At 53.1% G+C, this 24,173-nt stretch overlaps 1 protein-coding gene across 2 annotated transcripts; it reads right to left on the reverse strand.

Moving 5' to 3' along the window:
• Window positions 1-1,174: 1,174 nt before the first annotated feature.
• On the reverse strand, window positions 1,175-23,907 carry FGD2 (FYVE, RhoGEF and PH domain containing 2). Of its 2 annotated transcripts, XM_038379643.2 has the most exons (16): window positions 23,630-23,907; window positions 19,379-19,748; window positions 17,675-17,755; window positions 15,388-15,536; window positions 13,810-13,966; window positions 13,465-13,603; window positions 12,430-12,488; window positions 10,497-10,643; window positions 9,663-9,755; window positions 8,127-8,206; window positions 8,011-8,041; window positions 7,353-7,445; window positions 6,780-6,911; window positions 6,282-6,428; window positions 2,906-3,049; window positions 1,175-2,780 (listed from the first exon to the last, which is right to left on the reverse strand). In XM_038379643.2, the coding sequence occupies exons 1-16, from the start codon at window positions 23,692-23,694 to the stop codon at window positions 2,538-2,540; spliced, it is 2,130 nt and encodes a 709-aa protein (XP_038235571.1). In that variant the 5' UTR covers window positions 23,695-23,907; the 3' UTR covers window positions 1,175-2,537. The 2 variants fall into 2 exon arrangements, with proteins under 2 accessions (XP_038235571.1, XP_043356491.1); XM_043500556.1 differs by lacking the exon at window positions 1,175-2,780 and having other exon boundaries at window positions 2,912-4,179; window positions 23,630-23,893.
• Window positions 23,908-24,173: the final 266 nt, after the last annotated feature.

A 24,173-nucleotide genomic window follows, 5' to 3' on the forward strand; every position in this document is an offset into this window, starting at 1 on the left:
GGTTCAGGCAGCCCATGTGCCAGGGCCACTGTTCGTCCGGCTGATTATCATTGTCTCCCTCTTTTCTGGTGCTTCCCATTCGTTGCATCCACCTATTGGCGCTCATCTTATATGTCCATTGTAAGGTCTTTGGGGCACGGACTGTCTCTTTGTTACGTGTGTGCAACACCTCGCATAGTGGGGCCATGACTAATACTTTTGTCTTGAAAGAACATCAACGCTTTGCTCTCCCCAGCCCCTCTCCCATAGGCTGGCTGTCACAGTGAGTTAGCACCATCCCTACCTGTTCAGCTCGGCATGGCTGAGCTAGTTCATATCCCAAGCTTATCATCCAAATGGCAGCAGCTGCTGGCCCTAACTCTAGGTCCCAGGAGAGGTCTGGTACAGGTGGCTGTCTGGGATTGAGGGAGGAACAGGACTATAATCCCAGAGGGCGTGGAAGGGCAGGAGAGAAGTGCAAAGGGTGCCACAGGTCAGGATTGGGGGGCACTTGTAAAGTTGTGTGGGGTCCCAGGCATGGAAAAACAAGTGGGCTACAGATCGGGCGTGACTCGAATGAGGTGCATTGACAGGGGGTCCCAGGACTGCTGCAAATCAGAATTAGGGTGCATTGACACAGCAAGGTGGGGAGCCTAAACCAGAAATTGCAGGAGTAGTTGGTCAGGAATAGAGCGTGCTGGCTGAGCTGTGGGGTCCCAGAACTGGACTAGCAAAGAGTGCTGCTGCTTGGGCCCAGAGGAGGTGCATTGGCGGGGGGGGGGGGTCCCAGGCCAGGGATGGTTGCAGGTGGTGTTGGCACATTGGTACATGCACAGCCCCTTCCCCCACGCTACGGACACGGAGAACGGTACCTGAATCCCCATCACACCAGCCCAGGAAACTCACCAAGAAAGTAAGCCAAAGTCAAGGCTTGACTGACGCTGCGCTTCACTCACCCTTGAGGTTTGTCCCCACTATCACTCCCTTTGCGGCTGTGTTAGAAAAGTTTAAGATCTCCTCCCCCAGAGTAAGAAGTCACTAGAAGTCACAGCTAGTAGTGACTCCAAGTGCAGCAGAACAGTGAGGTTTTACTGCTCTCTGGTGGCAACTGGTGGAATGACAGATCACCCGCCCGAACGGTAAGTCTACCATTGCTCTCATGAGAAGATGGGAGGACCAACTGGTTGGGAATTTTCCAGTGAAAGGTTTTTCACTAGAAAACGCTAATTGTGTCGAAACCAAACCGTCTCCCGGGGAAAGGGGCAGTTTCCACGACTTTTTCAACTCAAGGAAAGAAGAAAAGAATAAAGGAGACCCGTTTGAAAGCTGTCACTGCATTTCATTTGGACATTTTCGAAACCCAAAGTTCTGGTTTGAAGCAGCTTTTCATTTGAAATGCAAGCTAATGATAGGAAAAGACATGTAAGAAGACGAAAAATGGTCCAAAATGGAACAAAACCTGTTGATTGATCTGCACCGAGTGCTTTGGGGGGGCGGTTAGGGGAAGCGGTTGGGTATTTTTTCCCCCTTCCACATTTTTGGTTTACATTTTTCAAGATTTCAACTTTTCATCCCAATTCAGGGCAGGAAAATGTTTTGATCTCTTGAAAAATTGTTACGGTACAGGAAACGTGGTTACTCATCCAGCTGGAGTGGCTGGGATAAGTGAATCATGGGAGGAACTTCCTGCATCATCTCCCCATCCCTGTCCCATCTCTTCCCACTTCTATTTGGTCATCTAATTCCACCTACCCACCCCCAATCCCGCCCCCGACTCCAGCAGCACCTCCCTCATCTCAGCCTCCTTCCTTGTCTGTTTCCCCAGCTTCCTCCAGCCCATTCTCCTCCTCCCACCATCTCCTCCCATGAAGAAGCAGATGGCTAATTAGCTAAGAGGACTGCCCACTGGGTCATGGGGCATTTGTCAGATCACGGATCCAAAACCCATCCTCCCGTCACATTTGAATTTTGCAAATGGCTCCTCCTCCACGGGGTCAACCCCGCTCCAGATCCAAATTCTGCAGCTGGATCCTGTCTTTGCCTGAGGCAGAGGCTTATGGGCCTGCACACCTAGCTAGCCTGCCCATCTAGCTAGCATAGCTTACAATAGCCATGTAGACACGGTGGCATGGGCTAGCAACGTAAGTCTGCCAGGGAGCCTGGCTATGTACTTGGATTGCTTGCCCATGGTGCCAAACTACATTACTTTTTACTACTTGCTCCAATCACTCCTTCCTCTGCAGTGTAGACATACCCCTAGACTGGGCAATGGGAACAGTAAGGGCTATGCTGCCCTGCCTTGATAGACCTCAAAGCAATTTACAAAGATTATAAGTACCATCATCCTCACTGCATAGATGGGGGAACTGAGGCACAAAAAAAGTCCAGCAACTTGCCCAAGTTGACAGCAAGTGAGCGGCAGAACTGGGGATGGGATCCCAGGTCTCCTGAGTCTCTATCACCTTGCTGTAACCACTAGATCACGCTGTCTGAGCTCTCTGACATGAAGGACTGGAGTCATCCATAGACAGTCTAGAAGAGGTCACCAAGAGCCTCAATCACTCCAGGTCATCAAATGAGTCATCGTCCTCTTCTTCCTCCTCCTCTCCAGGGAGACGAGCATTGCCCATGGCTGACTGCTCCATGATCTTCATCCAGCGCTGCTTCAACTCCTCTGTCTCCGCCACAAATGTGTAGATCTGCTTGGATTGGACCAGCTGGAAGAGGTGCCGGGGGTCACTCTGGGGCAGCTCCTTCACCTGGTAGCCCAGCAGGGGGATGGAGGTGTGAGCCTTGACATCCTGGAGGGAGAGGGGAGGACAGACAGGGGCTCAGGCTTGTTAGCATCAGCATTTGCTTCCTCCTCTCCAGTGGAGACAGCTGGTTCTCAATCCAAATGCAATAGGAGAACCAAGCCCTCACCTACCTGGGGTGCCGCATACACGTACAGCACCAGTGGGTCATCCTGTGGGATCACAAACCAGCCCCGCGTTCCCCCTTTCCCGTTCTTATCCAGCAGCTGCAGGAAACTGCACATCAGGCTCTGCCCTGAGATTTCCGCTGATTCTTTCTGTCAAGAAACCAACAACCCCCCTTTATAATCCTTCCACACCTCTTGGATTCGGGCTTCCCCTGAGGCTTCCTAGTGAGCCAATGCAAAGGCAGAGTGCTGGTTTGACCTGTGGAACTCACTGCCACATGATATCACAGAAGCAAAGAGCTTAACAGATTTCCAAACAGAGCTAGGCATTTGTGTCTACCCACAGTACAGAGGGTAATGTTTTAGAAGGGTTATAAACCCTCCTGCTTCAGGGCACAAGCCAGCCATTGCCTCAGATCAGGAAGAAGCATCCCTCATAGGCACTTTTGTGCATAAGCAAAATTATCCACTATAAAGATTTCTTGCATCATTCTCTGAAACCTCTGGTTCTGGCCATTGTCAGAGATGGGAGAGAGGCTAAATGGCTGTTGCGTCTGATCCAGTTTGGCAAATCCTATGTTTTCACAGTTTGTCTTTATAAAGCACCTTTTATCCTCTAGGGTCCTAACGCACCTGACAAACCGATGTACAGAGTCCATGGGGATTGTTTCACCCATGGCTGAAATGCACCCATCTCTTGAGTGGAAAGCAGCAGCTGTTTAACACAGCATGGCAACGCGAGAGCTTTGTGCAAGTTGTGGAAAATCCCATTTTCGGTTGGAACAGGGAAGAGAAGGGAAGGCTGGTGGAATGGAACAGTCCCTGCTGGAATATGATATGAATGCTGGGTCAAACATCCCACCTGTTAAACACTTCCTGAGAGTTTTAATGACCATGATCCAGTAGCACCTTGGATTGACGTTTGTCATCCAAATTCTGGAAACTGGACATCTCAGCGCCCCCTAGTGCCACACTGGTACACTGCATTCAGTACTGACTAGGAGATTAGCGTGCCACCTCGTGAAGCCGCAGCCCATCACTGGACATTCCTCAGAGGTCTCCCATCCAAGCACCCAGCCAGCTTGACGATTATTTAGCACCTGGGACGCACAGTACACAATGGGACAGTGGACGATCATGACACCTGGGTTCCAGGGAGGTTGCTGCACCGGCGAGTGCCTGAAATCCCTGTGTTTGCTTCTCAGCCATGCGGTGTCCCCCCAGCTTCAGATCCAAATTCTGTGGGTGGGTTTGTATCTGTTACCATGCCAAAGAGGGCGCTGAATAAATCAAGAAAAGCAAATCCAGGCTGTTTTCTCCTTGAGGGACATGGAGAGGGCAAGTGCTCAGATCTGACCACCTCGCCGGGAGCTAGTCCAGGGCCTATATCTGGCGCTACTGGAATGGATCCTAAGGTGAAAGCCGCCTTACTCGGTTGGAGCGGGTCTGAGCCTATCCCATTAACCTATCCGAGGGGTGGCCAACCATGTGGCTCTTCAGAAGTTAATATGCGTCTCCTTGTACAGGCACCGACTCCAGGGCTGGAGCTACAGGTGCCAACTTTCCAATGTGCCGGATGGTGCTCACTGCTCAACCCCTGGCTCTGCCACAGGCCCTGCCCCCACTCCACTCCTTTCCACCCCCTCCCCTGAGCCTGCAGTGCCCTCACTCCTCCCCTCTCCCCCCCAGAACCTCCTGCATGCCACAAAACAGCTGATCAGGAGGTGCATGGAGGGAGGGGGAGGTGCTGATCGGTGGGGCTGCTGGTGGGCAGGAGGCGCTGGGCGCAGGGAAACTGATGGGGGGCTGCTGACGTATTCCTGTGGCTCTTTGGCAATGTACATTGGTAAATCCTGGCTCCTTCTCAGGCTCATGCTGGCCTCCCCTGGCCTAGCCCATTAGCCGTGGGACAACAGTTGCATCCATGTTTGTGCGTTCATGTGCGCGCACACGTCGACATATCTGTGTTTGCCTAGGCATGGATATCCACGGAGGGTGCAGTCGTGTGTCTGCATGGGACATGTGTATATGTCTGTGTTCAAATGCACGCATGTGTACACATGTCTGTGGGTACATACCTTGAAATACGTGGTCACTACATGTGCTAAAGAATCCGTTCCATCTTGTATCGAGCTGTGACACTCTGAGCCAGTTTCCCAGGCCCGGAAGAAGAGCTCTGTGTGGCCTGAAAGCTTGTCTCTTTCACCAACAGAAGCTGGTCCAATAAAAGAGATCACCTTGCCCACCTTGTCTCCGCACACATGGGTCTGTCAATGGGTGTGAACAGTCGTGTGTGGCCGTGTCTATGCAGGCCCACATGTGGGTGAGAGTCCGCGTGCGGGCAGTGGTGTCTCTGTGTGTGTCTGTGTCTCTGCGTGTCTGGGTCTGTTCGCGTGGCGATTTGGGGGGGTAGAGACGGATTTTTCTGCTCCAGCCCCAGTTCAGCACCATGGACAGAGCACTCTCCTATCCCCTGGGAAGTCACAGCCAAGCTGTGGCAGGCAGGAGAGGCTTGTGGGGTTCGCGACCCACCCCAGGAGCGGAAGCCTTTAACATCCAGGGCTAAGACAGCTCCAAAATGTGAAACCCTGGGTCACACCACTGGCCACACAACCTTAACTCCAGCCCAAGCTGCCTCAGGAGGGAGCGTGCAACACCAGGGGCCAGCGAAACCCGGTGATCCAGGAGGGACAGAACCAGCCACCCCTCTTCCCCATCAGGAGCGTGCAAGCCTCACAAACCCTGATGTGCAGTAGGTCAATATTCATGCCCTCCCCTTAAACCTGGGGAATCTGGGGCACCCAGAGATGAATGGCTTCATGTATAGAGGTGGGGAAACTGAGGCAGGGAAAGGCGCTTGGCCTGATTTCTAAAGGTGCTGAGCAGCCCAGATTCCCACTGACTTAACTGTGGCTAGCGATGAGCACCAGCAGCTCACAAGTGACATGCCCAAGGCCAGTAGCAGAGGCAGGAAGGAAGCCCAGGACTCCCGCCTGCCAGGCCCCCGCTCTATTGATTAACCCATCTGCCTCCCAGGCAGGAGTGAAGGGGAGTGAGGCACAAGCACTATCCCTGCATTTGTAATGCAGGGAACACAAAGGCAAACGCCCCCCTACCCCCGCCGCAGATTTGTGGGCAGACGGGCCCAGTGAAATTCCCTGGTCAGGGCTTCCCAGAGGCAAGGGGCACCCCACTCGGTGACCGCCACAGCCGTGGGAGTGCAGTGCCTGACATGAACCCAGATGGGTTGACGTAGCCGCGGATTCCCCCGCACGGGGGAGGCAGCAGGCTGGGGACCCCGGGGTGGGAAGCGGGCGGGGCTGGAAAGGGGCAGCCGCGGAAGAAACCAGAGACAGACTGAGGAGCAAGTCTGCAGTCTCACCTCCAGGATCCCCTTGTGCTTCCCCTCCCGCTCCTCGGGCAGCAGGTGCCCCGTCAGGAAGACGTAACACTCCAGGCAGACGCGGTTGTGCCGGTTCCTGTCGTACTGCAGCGGAGCTCTGTAATCGGAGCACCGGGCGCACACCACCTGCCCCCCCCGCCCCGAGAGAGACCCTGATCAGGGGCTGGGAGGGGGCTGAGCTGGGCACCGTGGGGCCCTGTGGCACAGCCCCCACCTCTTTCCCCACACCACCAGTGAACAGGCAATGCCCCGGCCCCTGGTGGGGGGCATCCCTGTGGGGAAGGGGATTTTCCTTCTCCTGGTGACCCTTAGCCGCCCCCACCCCACACAGAGGGGCTTTACTCTCCCTCCTATGCCCTCTCCAAAGGGCAGTGTGTGACCGCTGCCTGTGTGTGTGCGGGGGGGGGGGCGGCGGACCCCTTGCCGGCCCCTCCACAGGGCTGGGCCCCCAAGGAGGCGGGGGGGGGGGTCACTCACGTAGCCACAGGCCCGGCAGTGGTGCCTCCTGCGCATGATGGCGTTGAATGGCTCCTTGCAGCGCATGCACATGGTCACCAGCTTGTCCCGCACCCACTGCGGGGCCCGTCGGCCCAGCTCCTCCGACTTGACCTGCGCGGGGGGGGGGAAGGAGAGAGCCCGGCTCGGTCACCTCGGCAGCCCCCTCTGTGGCGGAGCAGGGCCGGGACTCGCTGCCGGGGCGATGAAGGGGACTCTCTTGAGGCGGCTGGACACAGGCGGACCCTGTGGGTCTCTCTAGCTCCCAGCCCGTGTTGCACGGGGTCTCCCGAAATCCTGGCCCAGATTCAGCTGTCGTGAAAGCAACCTGATGACCGTAATGCGGCCTCTCTCCCCACGAGCCCACCCTGCCTCTGCCGCCAGCCATTCTCTGCTCCTAACCCGCTGGGTGAAGGGGGAAGCTTGCCCGTCCCCTCAGGACCCTCCCCAGCTCTTGGGGGCTTCATAAGGGGAAAAGGATGCTCCGAGAGCCTTAACCTGAAGCAGCTAGTAGCCACAGGACGGGGGTAGGGGAACAGGGTGGGAGTAGCTTACCGCAAATTCCTGCACCTCCCCGTCAGGCCCGTGAACCGCTGTCTTGAAGCTCTCGTTCTGCTTCTCTTTCTTGGCAATGGCGTCCTGGAAGGCCTGAGAAACAAACGGGTGGTGTGTGTGTGGGGAGGGGCGGGGGGGTTAGGGCTGTCACAGCCCAACCCAACGGCAGCCCCATTCCGTGAGCAGCTGGTCTCGGTCCCGTTCCCCGTGGGAGCGCAAATACCTTCACTTTTGGCCCCCTTGGAGGCTGCCACAGCAGAGACTGCGGATTGTAGGGCCCACGGGCACTTAAATTCTGGGCCCCGGCACTACACCTGATTAAATGGGGCTTGGCCGGGGACCTACGCAGGATTGGGGGAGAGGGTGGTCTCCTCCCGCAGAGAGCAACACACCAGCACAGAAAGCCCCCACCCCCACCCCTTTGCACTGCCACGGAGGAGACCAGCCTGGAGCACGGCACCGCACGGACGCAGGTCCCCGCAGAGCCCATCCGCCGCTTGCCCTGCCCGTTGCATGCCAGAGCCTGTGCGCAAGGAACCTGTCCCAAAGGTAGAGCAGGGATTGGGACCCACAGGAGGCGAGTCTGTGCCTCCATATTTAAAATCACATGACTCCCCGCCCCCCGCCAGGGACCAGGGGTTGCGGCAGGCAGTCGTACCTTCATCCAGGCGTTCATCTCCTCCTGAGACCTGTGCCAAAGGGGAGACAGCGGTTAGAGCACGGCCCTGGGCTCCTCAGCTGGGGCTGGGGAAGGAAGGCCCCTCGTTCCCTTACCTGGCTTGCAGTTCCAGCGACCGCTGCTTCCCCGAGACCAGGAAGGAGTGAGGGAATTCCACATCCTTCAGTACCCGCACCTGGAATCCGGGAGGGGTGGGCATTAGAACTAGAGCCAGAGGCGGATCAAAGCCTACCCTCCAACAGCCCCCTGGGGAAGGTCCAGTCTGGGACTCCCTCTCAGCTCTACAGATTCCTGGCGGCTGTGAGGGATCTAAGTGCGTATGGTCTAAGTCAGAGGTGGGGAAACTACGGCCTGGGAGCCACATCCGGCCCTCCAGACGTTTTAATCCGGCCCTTGAGCTCCTGCTGGGAAGTGGGGTCTGGGGCTTGTCCCGCTCTGGCACTCCAGCCGGGGAGCGGGCTCGGGGTCTTTCTCCACTCCACACAGCTCCTGGAAGCAGCGGCACATCCCCTCTCCAGCTCCTACGTGTAGGGGCAGTCAGGGGGATCTGGACGCTGTCCCCACCCCAAGCGCCGCCCACGCAGCTCCCATTGGCCAGGAACTGCAGCCAATGGGAGCTGCAGGGGCAGCACCTACGGACAGGGTGGTGCGCAGAGCTGCCTGGCTGCGCCTCCACATAGGAGCCGGAGGGGGTACATGCTGCTGTTTCTGGGAGCTGCTTGAGGTAAGCGCCACCCGGAGCCTGCATCCCTGAGTCACCTCCTGTGCCCCAACCCCCCTGCCCCAGCTCTGATCCCCCTTCTGCCCTCCAAACCCTTCGGTCCCAGCCCGGAGCACCCTCCTGCACCCCGAACTCCCGAACCCCCAGCCCCACCCCAGAGCCCACACCCCCAGCCGGAGCCCTCCCACACCTTAACTCCCAATTTTGTGAGCATTCATGGCCCGCCCTACAATTTCCATACTCAGATGTGGCCCTCAGACCAAAAAGTTTGCCCACCCCTGCTCTAAGTACATGGATTCAGGGCACAAGCATAGGTTCAACGTGCCCCTATGGACACTGCTGACTGTGGCTCTGAAGAACGCTCTTTGCTTGCTCTCTGGACGGAGCTCCAGCAACACCGGCTCTGAGTCTGTACAGAGCTGCTGTACGCCATAACAGTGCAGGCTTTGATCTTAGATACCGGGAGCTAAACAGGGTCACACCTGGCAGTATTTGCACGAGAGATGTGAAAGGGAGAAGAAACCCACCCCCTCCCCAAGTGCTCCAGATAGTAGAGTGGGCAATGCGGCAGGAGGGGCTCTTCCCTCTGTTTCAGCAGTGTGTGTTGTGCTACTGGAGAGGTGCTCTTTCAGGTGAGGTGGAAATTCAAGGCCCTGGTCGCTTGGGAGTGTTTTCACAAGTGTTAGACCAGCTGCCTGGGCCAAATCACATTCTGCTTCCCTCATCTCCCTCCTGTAGTTCCCACTGGTCACAGAGTTGTTCTTCACTTCCTGTCATACAGTGTTGCTGCGTCCTATTAAACAGCAGCCATGTTCTGCCCCAGAGGTGGCTGCCTTTCAATGGTGCTCTGGGGGGAAAAGCCGCTCCCTGTATAAATGTAAGCGATAATAACGTGTAAGGGTTGTTTGACCTTCATGCCCTCCACGTCGATCCGCCAGCGCACCTGGAACTCCGCCCCCACCTGGATGACCTTCGGCACGCAGTACAGCAGCATGTTGTTGAACTGAGTGAGGAAGCAGATGTGAGCCGCTGGAGGGGACCACACAGCAATGGTACACTGAGCACTGGCAGGGCAGGACCGGGCCACCATCCTCTGGCAGCGCCAGTCAGGATCTCCAGGCGCCCAGGGCAAATTTCCAACAAAACAGCGTTTGGCAGCACATGCTCTGGATCTATAGGTACCAACGCTGGGGGGGATTTCAAAGGACCCTAGAGTGTTAGGTGCTGAAATCCCAGTGGAATTGGAGTTGAGCGCTGAACTCACTTAGGGTCCTTCAAAAATAATCAGCCCATATGGCTCGTCTGCCCTCCTTCCCCCAACATCCCCCCATGTGCCCCCTGTAAAGATAAGGGATTTCCAAAGCATTGTCTGAGCAACCAAAGGGTTCACTTGTCTGGGGGATCAGAGGCTCTGGAAACAAAGGGCCCGGTCCTCCATGCTTTGCCCCTTATGGTGCCATTTACACCTGGGCACGGTGAGTGTCCAACACTCCCAGGTCTGTACAGTCCATGCACCCCAGTTGCCCTGGATACAGGGGCTGAAGCAGTGGGGACGTCAGGGTCACAGTTTCCAGCACGGCCAAGCCTGCGAGCGGTCAGGGTTTTCTGTTCTCTCTCTCTCCCCTCAATCCTGTCCTCTTCCATTGATCCTCTGCCCAGAAATGGCCTTCCGCTTCATAGCGCTACTAATCCTCTCCTTTCCTTCCCTCCCACCCCGCCTCGGCTGGCCCAGCTGCCCTCCTACCAGGAAGAGATACTTCTCTGATGTGGTGTTGTTGCGGAAGGAGATTTTCTGAATTGGGCCCTCCTTAATGAGCTCATTGGAAGGGTCGACGATATCATCTTCCAGCCCCAGCCTTTGATATACCTCCCAGAGGTTCTGCAAACGGTCCTGGGGAGCCAAGGAAACAGAGGGGTGTGAGGGAGGAAAAACACTGGGGGGGAGGCTGATGCTGCAAGGTGCTGAGTGCCATGACTTCCTTTGTTTGTACTAGGAATCGGCAGTGCTCAGCACTGTGCAGGAGGCACTGAGGACTTGGCAGGATTGGGCCAATGGGGAAGAGGAAGGAAAGGACCCAGTGGTGGTGAGAGTGAGAAAAAACACCCCAAATCTACTACCTTGGCATTCAACATCTCCTCCCCTTGCAGGAGGGTCTCTAAGGAAGAGGGCGGACGCCCTAGAACCAGGGCAGGTTGGGTTTCTCCTTCACTTTGGGCAGGGAACTACAGCCCACCCCAGGTCTGGCAAGGCAGGATGTCTCCCTCCTCTTCTAGCCGCATGGAGCTGGCCACTCATTCTCGACAGATGGGATGGGTTGGATCTTTCTGGACCAGCACATCTGTTTCAGATCCCAGCTCATGAAGGTTTCTCTTTCCCTAGGCACAGGTGGCTCATGCCTACCTCAGAACGCAGGGCTTCCATGCCTTAGCACATGGCCTGCCCAGGGTGGGCTGGGACTGATTTTTCCAATACTGTCTACACAGAAATCTGGGGCCAGATCCTCAGCTGGTGTATATCGACCTAGCTCCACTGAATTACGCCATCTGAGGGCCTGAGAATACAAGAATGCTCCAGATGTAGGCTAATGAGCTTTAAAATGTGGCTGCCCACCCATTCCCTATCACTGCAGAGTAAAGGCTCATCGACTGCCGGTTTTCTGAGGCACAAGCAACCACTATTCACCTGTGGGCAGAAACAAGTGTTTGCAGTGTTCCTGAAGCCGTGCTGGTCCCAGGACATTAGAGAGCCATGGTCTTGTGACCTGAAGAAGAGCTCCTGTGTAAGCTTGAAAACGTGTCCCTCTCACCAACAGACGCTGGTCCAATCAAAGATACCATCTCACCCGCCTGGTCTCTCAGAGACCAGTGTGACATTTACATACCAACTGGGAACAGCACAAGGGCTGCTGAGAAATAATAGACTTCAAGGCCAGACAGAACCATTCCGGTCTAATCTGATCTCCTGCATTGAGCCTGGCACTTCCTTAGTAACACTTTGCATTTCCCGGTTGCCATCCCCATCCAAGGATCTCAAAGCACTTTAACCATCATTAATGAATCAAACCTCACAATGTCAGGAGATGTATTTAAGGGATCATCACCCTCTTTGACATATAAAGAAACTGAGGCACAAAGAGGGGGAGCGAGGTCACAAATAGAATCTCTCTCTCCTGACCCCAGTTCTGCTTTAACCCTTATACCTCGTATTCCCTGATTGCCTGCCTGGCCTCCCGGGGGGCAAGATGGTCCAGCGGTTAGGACACTAGCTAGGGACGCAGAGGACCAGGACAATTCCCTGCTCTGCCGCAGACTCACTATGTGACTTTGGGCAAGTCACTTAGTCTCTCTGTGCTGCGATTCCCCATCTGTACCATGGGGATAACAGCCCTGCCCTGCCTCCCAGCGGGGTCGTGAGGAGAATGATCGGGAGGTGCTCAGATACTGTAGTGATGGAGGGCATTTAAAAACCTATGGTAGGTAGGGTTTGGGCAGCCATGTACCAGTGAGACCCTCCCTGTTCCAGCACGGGCGCTTGGGAGTGGAATATGTTTGGGGCGCTCTCTGTTACATATATGTACCACATCTAGCACAGAGGAGCTCTGTCTCGGGCTGGGGGGAGACCAGGAGCTAGCACGATACAAATCATAAATAACAACAGCGTGCGGGCTGGTACTCACCATTTCTGCAATGGCCGCGTTCGAGTGTTTGGCTGCAGAGAAAATCATTTCCAGGGCTTCTGCAATGAGACCGGAAGGGGAACAAGGGCTAAGCATCCCCAAAGGGACTAGGCTGGGGGAGGCTCCTTTCGTTTTTCCCAGCCGTACACCGCAGAGGCGAAGGTGAGTGTCTCACCACTGCCTTCTACTGGATGGAATCAGAACTGCTCAACTGTGTGTCTCAGGCCCAACAGAGACCCTCCTTTAGCTCAAGTGGAGCAGAGAGAGCGCAGCTCTACTGCTGCTCTTGCTGGGCAGCTCTGAGTGGCCACGGCGTGCGGCACAGTGAAGACCTGGGAGGCCACAGATTGGTAATATGAACACTTTTGCCTCCAGGGCCACCAGGGATCGCTAAGGCGAACACAGCTTTTCTTGTCCTGCTGACAGCCCCTCTGTTCCAGCTGAAGTCAGTGGGAACCGCAGAGGCACAGAACAATCTGACAATCAGTTGCAAGGTGTCTCAAACCGGGCACCAAAAATCACAGCATCTTGCACATGCTGGCCTCAGCTTTCTAGCAACAGCCCTTCCACACCCTGCAGAAGACAGGCTGGAGTCAACACCCTCAAGCGACGCTGCTGAAGACAACATCAATCACTTGGGTGATTTGACTTTAAACGTTGGTCCCTGGCACTAGATCTCAGCTAGGGGGGGTCCAGGGAGCAGGTTACACCTGCCTTCTGATTCTCCGTGCTCTTGCTACCGAGTGGGCCAAGGAAAACATCACAAGACTTTTCGAATTGTGGTTAGCAGAGGCAGTTCTAGGGCACCCTAACTAGTGAACCCCTGGTCTGAGTCACTTCACGTCTCCCAGAGACGTCCGCTGGATGGACTGTAGTTGTCCTGCCCCTTTTTCTGAGGATCTCAAAGTGCCTCGCGAAGGGGTATAAATGTCACTATCCGCATTGTGCAGAGCACTTGCAGAGCTGCCACTAGAACCCTATGTCTCCTGATGCCCAGCCCCGCGACTGGCCCATGCCACCAGGGTGAGCTCTTACTCTCTGCGTCATGCCTGTCTGGGGACTCTGGAGGTAATTTCCGGACGTAATCCTTCAGCAGGAGTTCATAGCGCGGGATCCTCTGTACCGGCTCCAGCATGTGGTGCTGCAGAGTTAAGTTAGCACAGACTTCCCTTTTCTGGAAAGGGACAGCAAAGAACCAAAATGAGAGCAAGTGAGAGAGCGACATCCACACAGTGGAAGTACGGGCTCCCCGCACACACCCCAACCCACTTCAGCCCAGCCTGGAGAAGCCAGCTTGGGTGAAGGGGCTCCCCTATGAAACATCAAAGCCAAGGAGGCTGGATGGATCTGAGCATCTTTCCAGATCTAGTGGAGCGTCACCTGAATGTCCACAATGAGCTCCTGGAAGGGGGGGGACTTCTCCCACCAAGTGGTGATCAGCTCAACCGCCTTGTCGAAGTTCTTCACGTACTCGCCATACATCTTGAGGAATGGGGCTAGCTTCTGGATGACATCCCCGATCCTGGGATTGGAGCTCCTGCCGGCAGAACCCAGGAAATCAGCCCCCCTGCCAAGTCAGCAGAACGGGCCGCGGAAGCTGTCCAGAGAAACTGAACGGGCTTTTCACGGCCACTGACTTAGCAAGAGGCCAGGGGATGAATGGGGGCTGAATGGCTCAGGGGAGGGGTTGAATTAAGAGTTATTACAAATTTCAGACAGTGTTTCAATGGATCTTCAGGTCTCATCCCTCTGTGTCAGACCCAACAGGGCACCTGCAAGCACCCTACAAAGTTCCGGCTCAACCCAAGACTGAGGTAATGTGGCCTAGTGGGTAAAGCACGGGACTGGGACACAGGATACCAGAGGTCTATTATTGACTCAGCCACTGACCTGCCAGTGACCTTGGGTAAATCACATCACCGCTCTGTGCCTCAGTTTCCCCATGTGTAAAAATGGGGGTAATGATACTGACACTCCTTTGTAAAGCGCTTTGAGATCTATAAATGAAATAGGCTATTAAGAGCTAGGTGTTTAATAATAACTATTATTATTAATCACTCTATCTAGCTGCTGAGTTATCGGTGTCTGGAGAGCCAGGAGGCTCTGGGAATCGGTAGTGGGAAACAGTGTTCCACCTCCGAATTGCTGGCCTCGTCTGGTAGTGAGTCATCCCCCAGTGTTCTCATCTGAAAATTATTCAGTGGCATCTGAGAGGTGAATTGGTGGCATCAGTTGAGTTTCTAGGAGATAGGTGTCCATGGTACTAACGTCCCATCTCTACTGACCCTGGACAGGACCCTGAACTAGGAGTCCTGAGACCTCCTAGCTCTGCCACTGATCACTGTATGGTCTTAGGGAAGTCACTCCCCCTGTGCCTCGGTGTCTCCATCATCTTTGGTTGAAAAGCTTAGCAGAGAGGCCAAGAGTGAATGGGTCTTGGAGACTGAACTCCCTTCTCATGCCTACGGTTGTAGATACAGCACAGCATTGAGAGAGAGAGAGTGTGTCTCTGTGTGTGTACATAAAGCTGACGCTGCTACTGTCCATGTTCTGTGAGATTTTGGCAGCCCTGCCTGGGGAAATAATCTGGCACTTCCTATAGCATTAAAAAAAAATTAACCCACATCAGATTTGCTAACTCACTGTGTGTGGACGCCAAAATGTCAAACGGGCTTCAAGCACTTGCAAATGAAAATAATAATGGACAGGAATTCAGTTCCCTTACTCACACTGAGTAGCACTTGACTCCATGAGTCAATGAAATAAGGTCACACTCAGCAGGAAGAAGAGTATCAGCATCTGGTTCAAATTGTCTTGAGAAAGTGCTTTCCAGCACACCGGCTTGCAGAGCAAAACAGGTTCAGCATTCAGGTTTGATCGTAAGCCCCAATTCACAAGTGCTCCCTCGCCCCTTCATTCTAGGAATAGAACCCAGGCATCCTGGCTCCCCCAACTCACCAGTCCTCCATGCGTTTCTGCAGCTCCGGCAGGAAGAACAGGGCATGGAACTGGTAAATGGAGGAGATGTTGGAGAAGATCATTTTCACCACATCCTCCGGGATCGTCTTCCCGCTTCTGGCTTCCTTCATCAGCTCTGCAAAAAACACCTGGAAAGACACATTCCAGCTTATCCTCAAATAAATTTGTTAGTCTCTAAGGTGCCACAAGTACTCCTTTTCTTTTTTGCGAATACAGACTAACACGGCTGCTACTCTGAAACCAACCGGTACAGTAATAGGAAGGGGCAGTGAGCATTTCTGCTGCTTTGAGAGGAAGGGAACTCAGAGGCTCCTTTAGAACCAAGCAAGCAACCTGGGGACCATATGGCTCCAGGAGGAATGGTGTCTAGGGTGGAAGGACACTCACAGCTGGTCCTAGATACAAAAGGGCTGGGAAGAGAGGAACAGATTGAGGTAATGGAGTGTTCCGGGGAGAAATGCAGGGATGCTTCAGGGACTAATGGGGGCAAAGGCACTTCCTGAAGGGCGATGCTACCAAAGGGGCGTGGGGCTATCAGGGATACACTGCAGGGATGAATATAGGTCAGCGGCATAGGCTGTGCTCCCTTAGGAGGTAACCAGATGAGCTGGCCTAGGAGCAGAGATGTCCTTGGGGCAAGTTAGCATGTTCCAGGGGTGACAGCAGTGAATGGTTTGGAGTACAGTTATACCCTTTGGAGCAAAGGGGGCTATGTTTAGTTTTGAGAACAGAAGACTGAGGGGGGACCTGATAACAGTTTTCAAATATGTGAAGGGCTTTAGAAAGAGGATGGGGAACAGTAGTTCTCCGTGTCCACTGAAAGTAAGACAAGAAGTAATGGGCTTAATCTGCAGCAAGGGAGATTTAGGTTGGATATTAGGAAAAACTTTCTAACTCTCCAGATAGTTACGCTCTGGGACAGGCTTCGAAGGGAGGTTGTGGAATCCCCGTCATTGGTGGTTTTTAAGAACAGGTTGGACAAACCTCTGTCAGGGATGCTCTAGGTTTACTTGGTCCTGCCTCAGCGTGGGGAGCAGGCCTAGATGATCTCTCAAGGTCCCTTGTAGCCCTGCATTTCTGTGATCCTATCCCCATACACACCCATGCATCCATAAAGTAACTGCTCTGGGCCTTTTGGTTGCCCAACCTGGGTGCAGAGAACTTGAACAGTAACCAAGACACAAGAAATAGGGGTGCAAAGACTTTTTCTGGGGTGACGGACTGAGATGAAGAGGCGGCCTTGGGGAATAGGGTCACAGGCCTTAGGTGCGTAACAGATAGTCCCATCAGATCTTTGTGCCTTACTGTTAAGGCAAGTGGCCTCTAGGCCAGTGGTTTTCAAACTGCAGGTCTCAACCCAGTACTGGGTCGCGGAATGGAAGGCACTGGGCCATGGCGGCTCTAGTCAGCATTACCGACTGGGCCGTTAAAAGTCCCGTCAGCAGTGCTGCCTGGCTAAGGAAGGCTAGTCCCTACTTGTTCCAACACTGCGCTGCACCCAGGAAGCAGCCAGCAGCAGGTCCGGCTCCTAGGCGGGGGGCCACAGGGCTCCGTGCACTGCCTCCACCTCGAGCATTGGCTCCCCACTCCCATTGGCCGGAAACCGCGGCCAATGGAAGGTGGGGTGGGGGAGAGCGGTGCCTCTGGGCGAGAGCTGCGCAGAGCTGCTTGCGTACCTCCGCCTAGGAGCCAGACCTGCTGCTGGCTGCTTCCACGGAGCAGCGTGGTCTGCAGTGCCAGGACAGGCAGGAAGCCTGCCTTAGCACCCCCACTGCACCGCTAACCAGGAGCCACCCGAGGTAAGCCTGCTCCCCAACCCGCACCCTAATCCCCTGCCCCAGCCCTGAGCACCCCCAAATCCAGAGCCCCTTCCTGCACCCCAAACCCCTCATCCCTGGCCCCACCCCAGAGCCTGCACTCCCAGCCCAGAGCCCTGACCCCCTCCTGTACTCCAAACCTCTGCCCCAGCCCTGAGCCACCACAAACCCAGAGCCCCCTGCTGCACCCCAAACCCCTCATATCTGGCCCCATCCCACAGCCCTCACCCATGCACCCCAACCCTTTGCCCCAGCCCTGAGCCCCTCCCACACCCCAAACCCCTCATCCCCAGCTCCGCTGGGTCATGGGCATCAACAATTTTGTTCAACTGGGTCACCAGAAAAAAAGTTTGAAAACCACTGCTGTAGGCCATTGGGTTCTTACTCTCTAGCCCTGTACTGAACTGTTTGGGACAGATGGCATTAGAGACCGGCTGCTACTTCCTGACCTGGTCCAGAAGGTGAAGTCGATTGACGTAGGCTTGCTCTGTTTCCAACAGCTCCAATGCAATTTTCTTTTCTTCGGGATCCTGTGTGTACGGCAGAGGGAGAAATGGGTTTGGTCAGGCAGGTAGGAACAATGCGTGACCAGACAGGGGGCCAAATCCAGCCTGGGTGCAAGTCAGTGGAGTTTTTCCAGATCAGCTTAGGGATGAATTTGTCCCAATGGGTCTAAGGCAATTCCCTTGGCATTCCATAGGCCATATATGTGGCATGAAATCAGGGCAGTCCTATTATTCATTAACACATCACAGAGAGAGAGAAGAAGAGAAGGACTGGTGTAGTATGGCTAAGGGGGTCTAGTGATGACTCACTACCCCTGGGCTCCCGGCAGACAAGTGCAAAGATCAGCTGGCCTGATTCAGTGCTCTCGGGGAGACAAGCTGGGACCCCTTTCCACTTCATTTTCGGGGCGGGGGAAAGGTCTTTTGGTTAAAACTTTAAAAAGCGGCATCCTGCCTGCTCTCCGTGGATATTAAAGAGTCCGTGGTCTTTTTAGTAAGAGCAGCTGGCTGATTTCAATGGGAATTAGGCATCTAAATAGCTTTGAAGTTCAGGGACCAGGTCTCCCCCCATCCTGCCATGCTCAGGGCCACGCCAGCAGGCTTCCATTCAGATTTCTCTCCCTCCCGGGGACAGCTGTTTTACACAGTGGTTTTCAGGCCATTTCTCCAGGCACTAGGCTGACCTCATTATTATCAGCTGAGTGGAATGTGGAGGGATCTTAACAAACGCATGAAGCCAAACTGCCTCAGCTCACACAAGCCTGTGTTTGTTTCTTTCTGTTATAACGGTGATACAGACGCTGTCCCAGAGCAGATGGAGAAAGTACGCTTGGGCTGGGAATCAAGAGATCTGTGCCTCGGTTTCCCCCTTGGAAAATAGGGATAATGACCCCAAGCTGTGCTGGTGGTGGGAGGTACTCTAAGGGTTAACTCATTGTGGTCTGTAAAGTGCGTTGAGATATCTAGATGGGAATAACTATAGAAATGCAGGGCCAGATCCTCAGCTGGTGAAAAGCACTGTAGCACCATAGAAATCCATGGGACTAGGTTGATTTACGTTGGTCCCGCAGAGTATTACTGTCTTATCCTTAGGGTTAATAAGACTTTGCTTTTTTGCAGCACCAGTCATCCAAGAGTCTCCCGCACTGTACAAGCCCTCACCGAGAATTAAGACTCACAGCTCCCTGAGGTGCCATGGGGAAACTATTCTCCCGCAGAGCTCCCCGGGATCCAGCAATCGTTCAGTACGTTTGAAAATCTGGCCATTTCTCAGAATAGCCTCTGTATGGATTTTTGAAAAGCTCAGCCTTCCTGAGGAGGAAACCGGGACACAGAGGGGTGAGGTGACTTGCCCCAGGTCATACAGAGAGTCAGTGGCAGAGCTGGGATTTGAAACCTGCAGTTCTGCCTCTCCGAGGTCTCTGCTCTAATCACACATCCTGGGCTGAGCCCCTGGCTTCAGGGCTTCCCAGCAGTTCACTCCCAAGCTATGACTTGTAGCTTCAAGGTTGTTCTGTTTGGGATCGGGGCCATGTGCACTGATGGCCCTCTACGAACAATAACTATCAGTACTGGGGGCTAACAGTGTATCCCCTCAGTCACCCTCCGGTGTTTAAATATCCCCCAGGGATGGAGGCATTGAATGACCTGGTTCCTGCTGCCTCCAGAGCTTAACTCGCTGCCCGGCTGGGAATCCACTGGCTGCTGACTCCGCCAGTTGCTGCTGTTGATCTTGCTCTTGAAGGAACTGAGACACTTGACGGTGAGCCCTCTCCGACCCTGCGGCGGGTTCTCCTCCGGCTCCTGATGCTGGAGCGGCTGGATTGCCCTCAGGGAAGGCTGGTGCCCCTCATGCTGGTTCTCCGGCTCTGCTCTGTCCTCTCTGGCCTTGCCCAGAGCTTCCCTGTCTGCTGCAGGTGGGAGCAATGCGGATGCCGTGGAGCTCGGTGCTGCTGGCCTGGGCTTGGTCGGGAGCTGGATCAATTCCTTGCTGGGACTCTGGCAGGGTTTTTCTGCCCTAGGACCATGGAAACAGCACAGCATTCTTATCCCTCTGGTCATGGTCCAGTGCCAGCCTCTATGCCCCATGCAGCCCAATGCACAGTAATACAGGCCAGACCCCATTCCATTCCTGCCGACCTCTGCCTACCTACCTGTGACCCCCTTCCACCTGGCTCAGCAACTCCTCCTTGTCTGTGAAGCGCTGCAGCCACCAGCGATCTCACCTACATGGGGCAGGGGGCAAAGGGGTCGCTGACTGGTGCAGAGCACCTGACATGGCGGCTCTGCCAGGGGACGCGGAGACAACTAGTGCAACCCACAAATGTGGCCAGTACTGGCCAGGGAGGGCATGAGGCCTGGCTGTTGGTTCATCACGTGCCCAGGGCATGGTCACCTTTGGCCAGCATCTAGGGCACCCTGACCCTTCCCCAGCAGGACCCAGGGGGCAGAGCAGCAATGGAAAGGTTTCCCCGGAGTGTGGTTCTTATAAAGTTTGCGGATGATACCAAGTCGGGAGGATAGGAGTAAAATTCAAAATGATCTGGATAAAGTGGAGAAATGGTCTGAAGTAAATAAGATGAAATTCAATAAGGACAAATGCAAAGTACTCCACTTAGGAAGGAACAATCAGTTGCACACATACAAAATGGGAAATGACTGCCTAGGAAGCAGTACTGTGGAAAGGGATCGGGGAGTCATAGTGGATCACAAGCTAAATATTATATGAGTCAAAAGTGTGACCCTTGCAAAAAAAGCAACATCATTCTGGGATGGGAGTATTGTAAGCAAGACACGAGAAGTAATTCTTCCGCTCTGCTCCATGCTGATTAGGCTTCAAATGGGATATTGTGTCCAGTTCTGTGCACCACATTTCAGGAAGGATGTGGACAAATTGGAGAAAGTTCAGAGAAGAGCAACAAAAATGATTTAAGGTCTAGAAAACATAACCTATGAGGGAAGATTGAAAAAAAGTGGGTTTGTTTAGTCTGGAGGAGAGAAGACTGAGAGGGAACATGGTAATAGTTTTCAAGTACATAAAAGGTTGTTACGAGGAGGGAGAAAAATTATTCTTGTTAACCTCTGAGGTTAGGACAAGAAGCAATGGGCTTAAATTGCATCAAGGGCAGTTTAGGTTGGACATTGGGAAAACTTCCTAACTGTCAGGGTGGTTGAGCACTGGAATAAATTGCCCAGGGAAGTTGTAGAATCTCCATCATTGGAGATTTGTAAGAGCAGGTTAGACAAACACCTGTCAGGAATGGTCTAGATAATACTTAGCCCTGCCATGAGTGCAGGGGACTGGACTAGATGACCTCTCGAGATCCCTTCCAGTCCTACGATTCTATGATTTTAGGCCCAGATACACCCTTCATCAGGCCAGGACCCACTCACATCCCTCCCTGTAGACCATCCCCCTTCCCCCCAGTTATATAAGTTCTTCTAACTCACTCATTGCCAATGCACCCCCTGTGCATGCACACATCTCTCACAAGCACACACCTTCATCCACACACTCTCTTCATGCCAGCAGGATGTGCACCCCTTTTAGGTGTGCATGCAAGGATGCGCGCACGCCCTCCCACATGCACACATTCCTAATGCATGTGTGTGGGCATACAGCACCCTAAGATACACACTCGCCCTCATGCATGCGCATCCTTGTACACACAGTCTAATGCACAAACTGATATAGGCACACACTTTTGCACATGCAAACATAATCATGTACACAACCCCATACATGCACACACTTTCATGGCAACCCTTTATGCACACGCTTCACACATGCATACACAATGCCTTCACAAGGGGACATCAGAAGCATGCCTGCCTTTCTCTCTAGAGCTGCTGGGTCTTCTTCGGGTCCTTCCTTCAGATCTTTACTCTAGAGAACCTGTGTACACCTAGCACTGAGCTCTGGTGGGAACTTCTCCATTTCTGTGTGCAATTCTCAGTTGTGCTTTTTCTGTTCCACAATTGGTGTTTACATTTCGTTTCCAGCTTCCTCATCTCCCAAACAAACCATAAACATCACTTTTATTTCCCCTTACAAAGCATAGCTGGAGATCAACAGAAATTTGCCACAGCAGCAAATCTGATGAAAAGATCAAGGGATGAAAGTGATCAAGCCCCAGCCACATCACAGGCCAAATTTGGATCTCAGAACAGCTGCACAAGGACGAGATAATGCGGGTCACAAAGTTCAGGACAAAGCATGTGAGAGCGGGACACAAAGCACTCTTATTTGAGGGGATCTTCCTGTAGAACAAACTTCCTGAGCACACTGGGTGAATCTGGAGTATAACTTTCTTTAGGAAGCTGGAAAAACTTTCCTCTTTGAAAGAGTCTTTCCACCATAAGAATGGTGCTCAGAACCCCTTCTTCCTCTAACTCCCAACCCTGATGCCTCCTCCTACTTCTACATTCCTGCCAAGCAAACACAGAGAGACATTTAATCTAAAAAACTCTAACCCCAAGCAGAGTTTTGACCTTGAAATAGGAACTGTTGTTGCTGTTTTTACCTGGAAGGTACCCAGATACTATGGTGATGGGCAACAGGATAAAACTCTAAAATAAATAGAAAAATACAAAGCCAGGCAGGAGTTGTGGTAAGTACGAAATTTTCCTCTACACCTACTTATGTCACTGCTGGCATAAAGCCACAGAGATCACAGTAAGTCAACACAGGGAAATGAATCAGTTCAGAAACGACCCGTGGAAAACTGCACACCTATCTCAAAAAGATAACTGAAATCATTCAACAGCTGTACCTGGGCAAAATATTCTCCTCTGCCATTATATTCTGATTGAGCTGTAGTAAAACCGAGTTCAAGAACACTGAACTGTGAAATGTGAATGAGCTGCAAAACCATTTTGTTCAGTGTCTGGACAGCATCGAACACAATGGGGTCCTGGTTCATGACTGGGGCTCCTAGGCATTACAGTAATACATATTAATCACCATCATCATCGTTAGCTCTTATATAGACTTTTTCATCCACAGATCTCAAAGCATTTTATAGAAAAGGGCAAGTATCAATATCCTCATTTAAAAGATGACAAAACTGAGGCACGAGGAGAGGAGGTGACTTGCCCAAAGCCATACAATGAATTGGGGGCAAAGCAAGAGGTCTCCTGACTTCTCATTCAGTGCACTATCCGTTGGACTGCACTACCTTACTGTCTTCCAAGTATTCTGAGCTGTCACAGTATTTTACTAGGCAATGTTGCAAACTGATAGGGTATCAAAAATGAACATAATCTTTCCTCTGATTGAATATATTCTGTTCCCTTTCTTGGTGTAGGTTTCTTAGGCATATGTGCAAACATACCCAGGAATCAGATCACTGCAAATAACGAACAGGACTATGGTCTTAGTAAAGTTCCTAGTGGCCAAGTATCCACATCGAATGACAATTAGGTCCTGCCATGACTATTAGTTCCTATACTGGCTGTCTCAGTGGAGAGGCTGCAGACTAAAAGCCACAATTGCTGAACTCCCTCTGAGCCACTGGCCTGGTGCCTCCAGGGCATGGTGGAGACATGTTGGCAGGACTGCTTGGGGAAAACAGGCACAGCATTGCCCCCTCTGTTCCGTGACTGAATGGAGAACTTTTGTGAAGCTGCAGGGTTGTGGGGTTGCAAATCTGGCACCAGCACTAAAATAGATATTAAACGAGCAATAATAAATCAGGGTAATCCTGAAGGTCCTGTGCATTGCAGAATATACCCAGAACTCACTGTGAGTCGAGGAACAGTGGGGACTGAATTGAGTTCTAAAGATCAGCAAATTCACAGACTTCACTTCAGTCCCTGTTCTCCTGGAACCTGTCTCCATCCATCTCCTGCTTGCTGAGTCCTAATTTGCACTTAGCAGTCAGGAAACGTTCTCCTTACCTGGGATCCTCAAACACAGCCACGAGATTAAACACGGTCATTCGACTGCCTCGCTCCCCCTCCATCAGGCTGGCTCTTGTGACTCAGAATTGGTCCCAGTAAGCCAGGTAAGAAAGAGCTGCCAAGAGACCAAGAGGTACCAGACAGCTCCCAGTTACGTCTTCTGAGCCCCTCTCTCTTTCTGTCTTCAGATGTTTCTGGGATATGCAAATTTACTTGGCTGGGGAGATTTGTGAGAAGTGAAGACAATCTGCAGTTCTTCTTGTTGTCTGGGGAATGAGAGCCTCTTGCAAATATTATATGGGTTGGCCTCAAAAGGAAAAGTAAAGAGGAAGTCCTGCAGTCTGCAGCAGGCAGAAATGGTGTGAAAACTACTATGCACTAAAGTTGGTCCAGCGCAGGCCTGATTTCAATGTACATCTAAATTAAACCAGCTGGATGGGTGACCTTAATGAAGAAGAGTAGACACTGCAATAACAAATCACAGCATGGGGGACTCTGCAATGCCAAGCCAGTGTGTGCAAATCTGTAAGGGAACATACAG

This window comes from Dermochelys coriacea, chromosome 21 (assembly GCF_009764565.3).
Source record: "Dermochelys coriacea isolate rDerCor1 chromosome 21, rDerCor1.pri.v4, whole genome shotgun sequence".
Taxonomy (NCBI): Eukaryota; Metazoa; Chordata; order Testudines; family Dermochelyidae; genus Dermochelys; species Dermochelys coriacea.

What these genes read in the sequence shown, in the direction of transcription:
- FGD2 (XM_038379643.2), bottom strand. Translation starts at nt 23,694, where the DNA reads ATGGAGGGGGAGCGAGGCAGTCGAATGACCGTGTTTAATCTCGTGGCT. An exon ending in AGACAGGCATGACGCAGAGA is followed by an intron (nt 12,489 to 13,464) that starts GTAAGAGCTCAC and finishes GTCTCATTGCAG; the next exon opens with AAGCCCTGGAAATGATTTTC. An exon ending in ACTGCCGGGCCTGTGGCTAC is followed by an intron (nt 6,429 to 6,779) that starts GTGAGTGACCCC and finishes CGGGGGGGGCAG; the next exon opens with GTGGTGTGCGCCCGGTGCTC.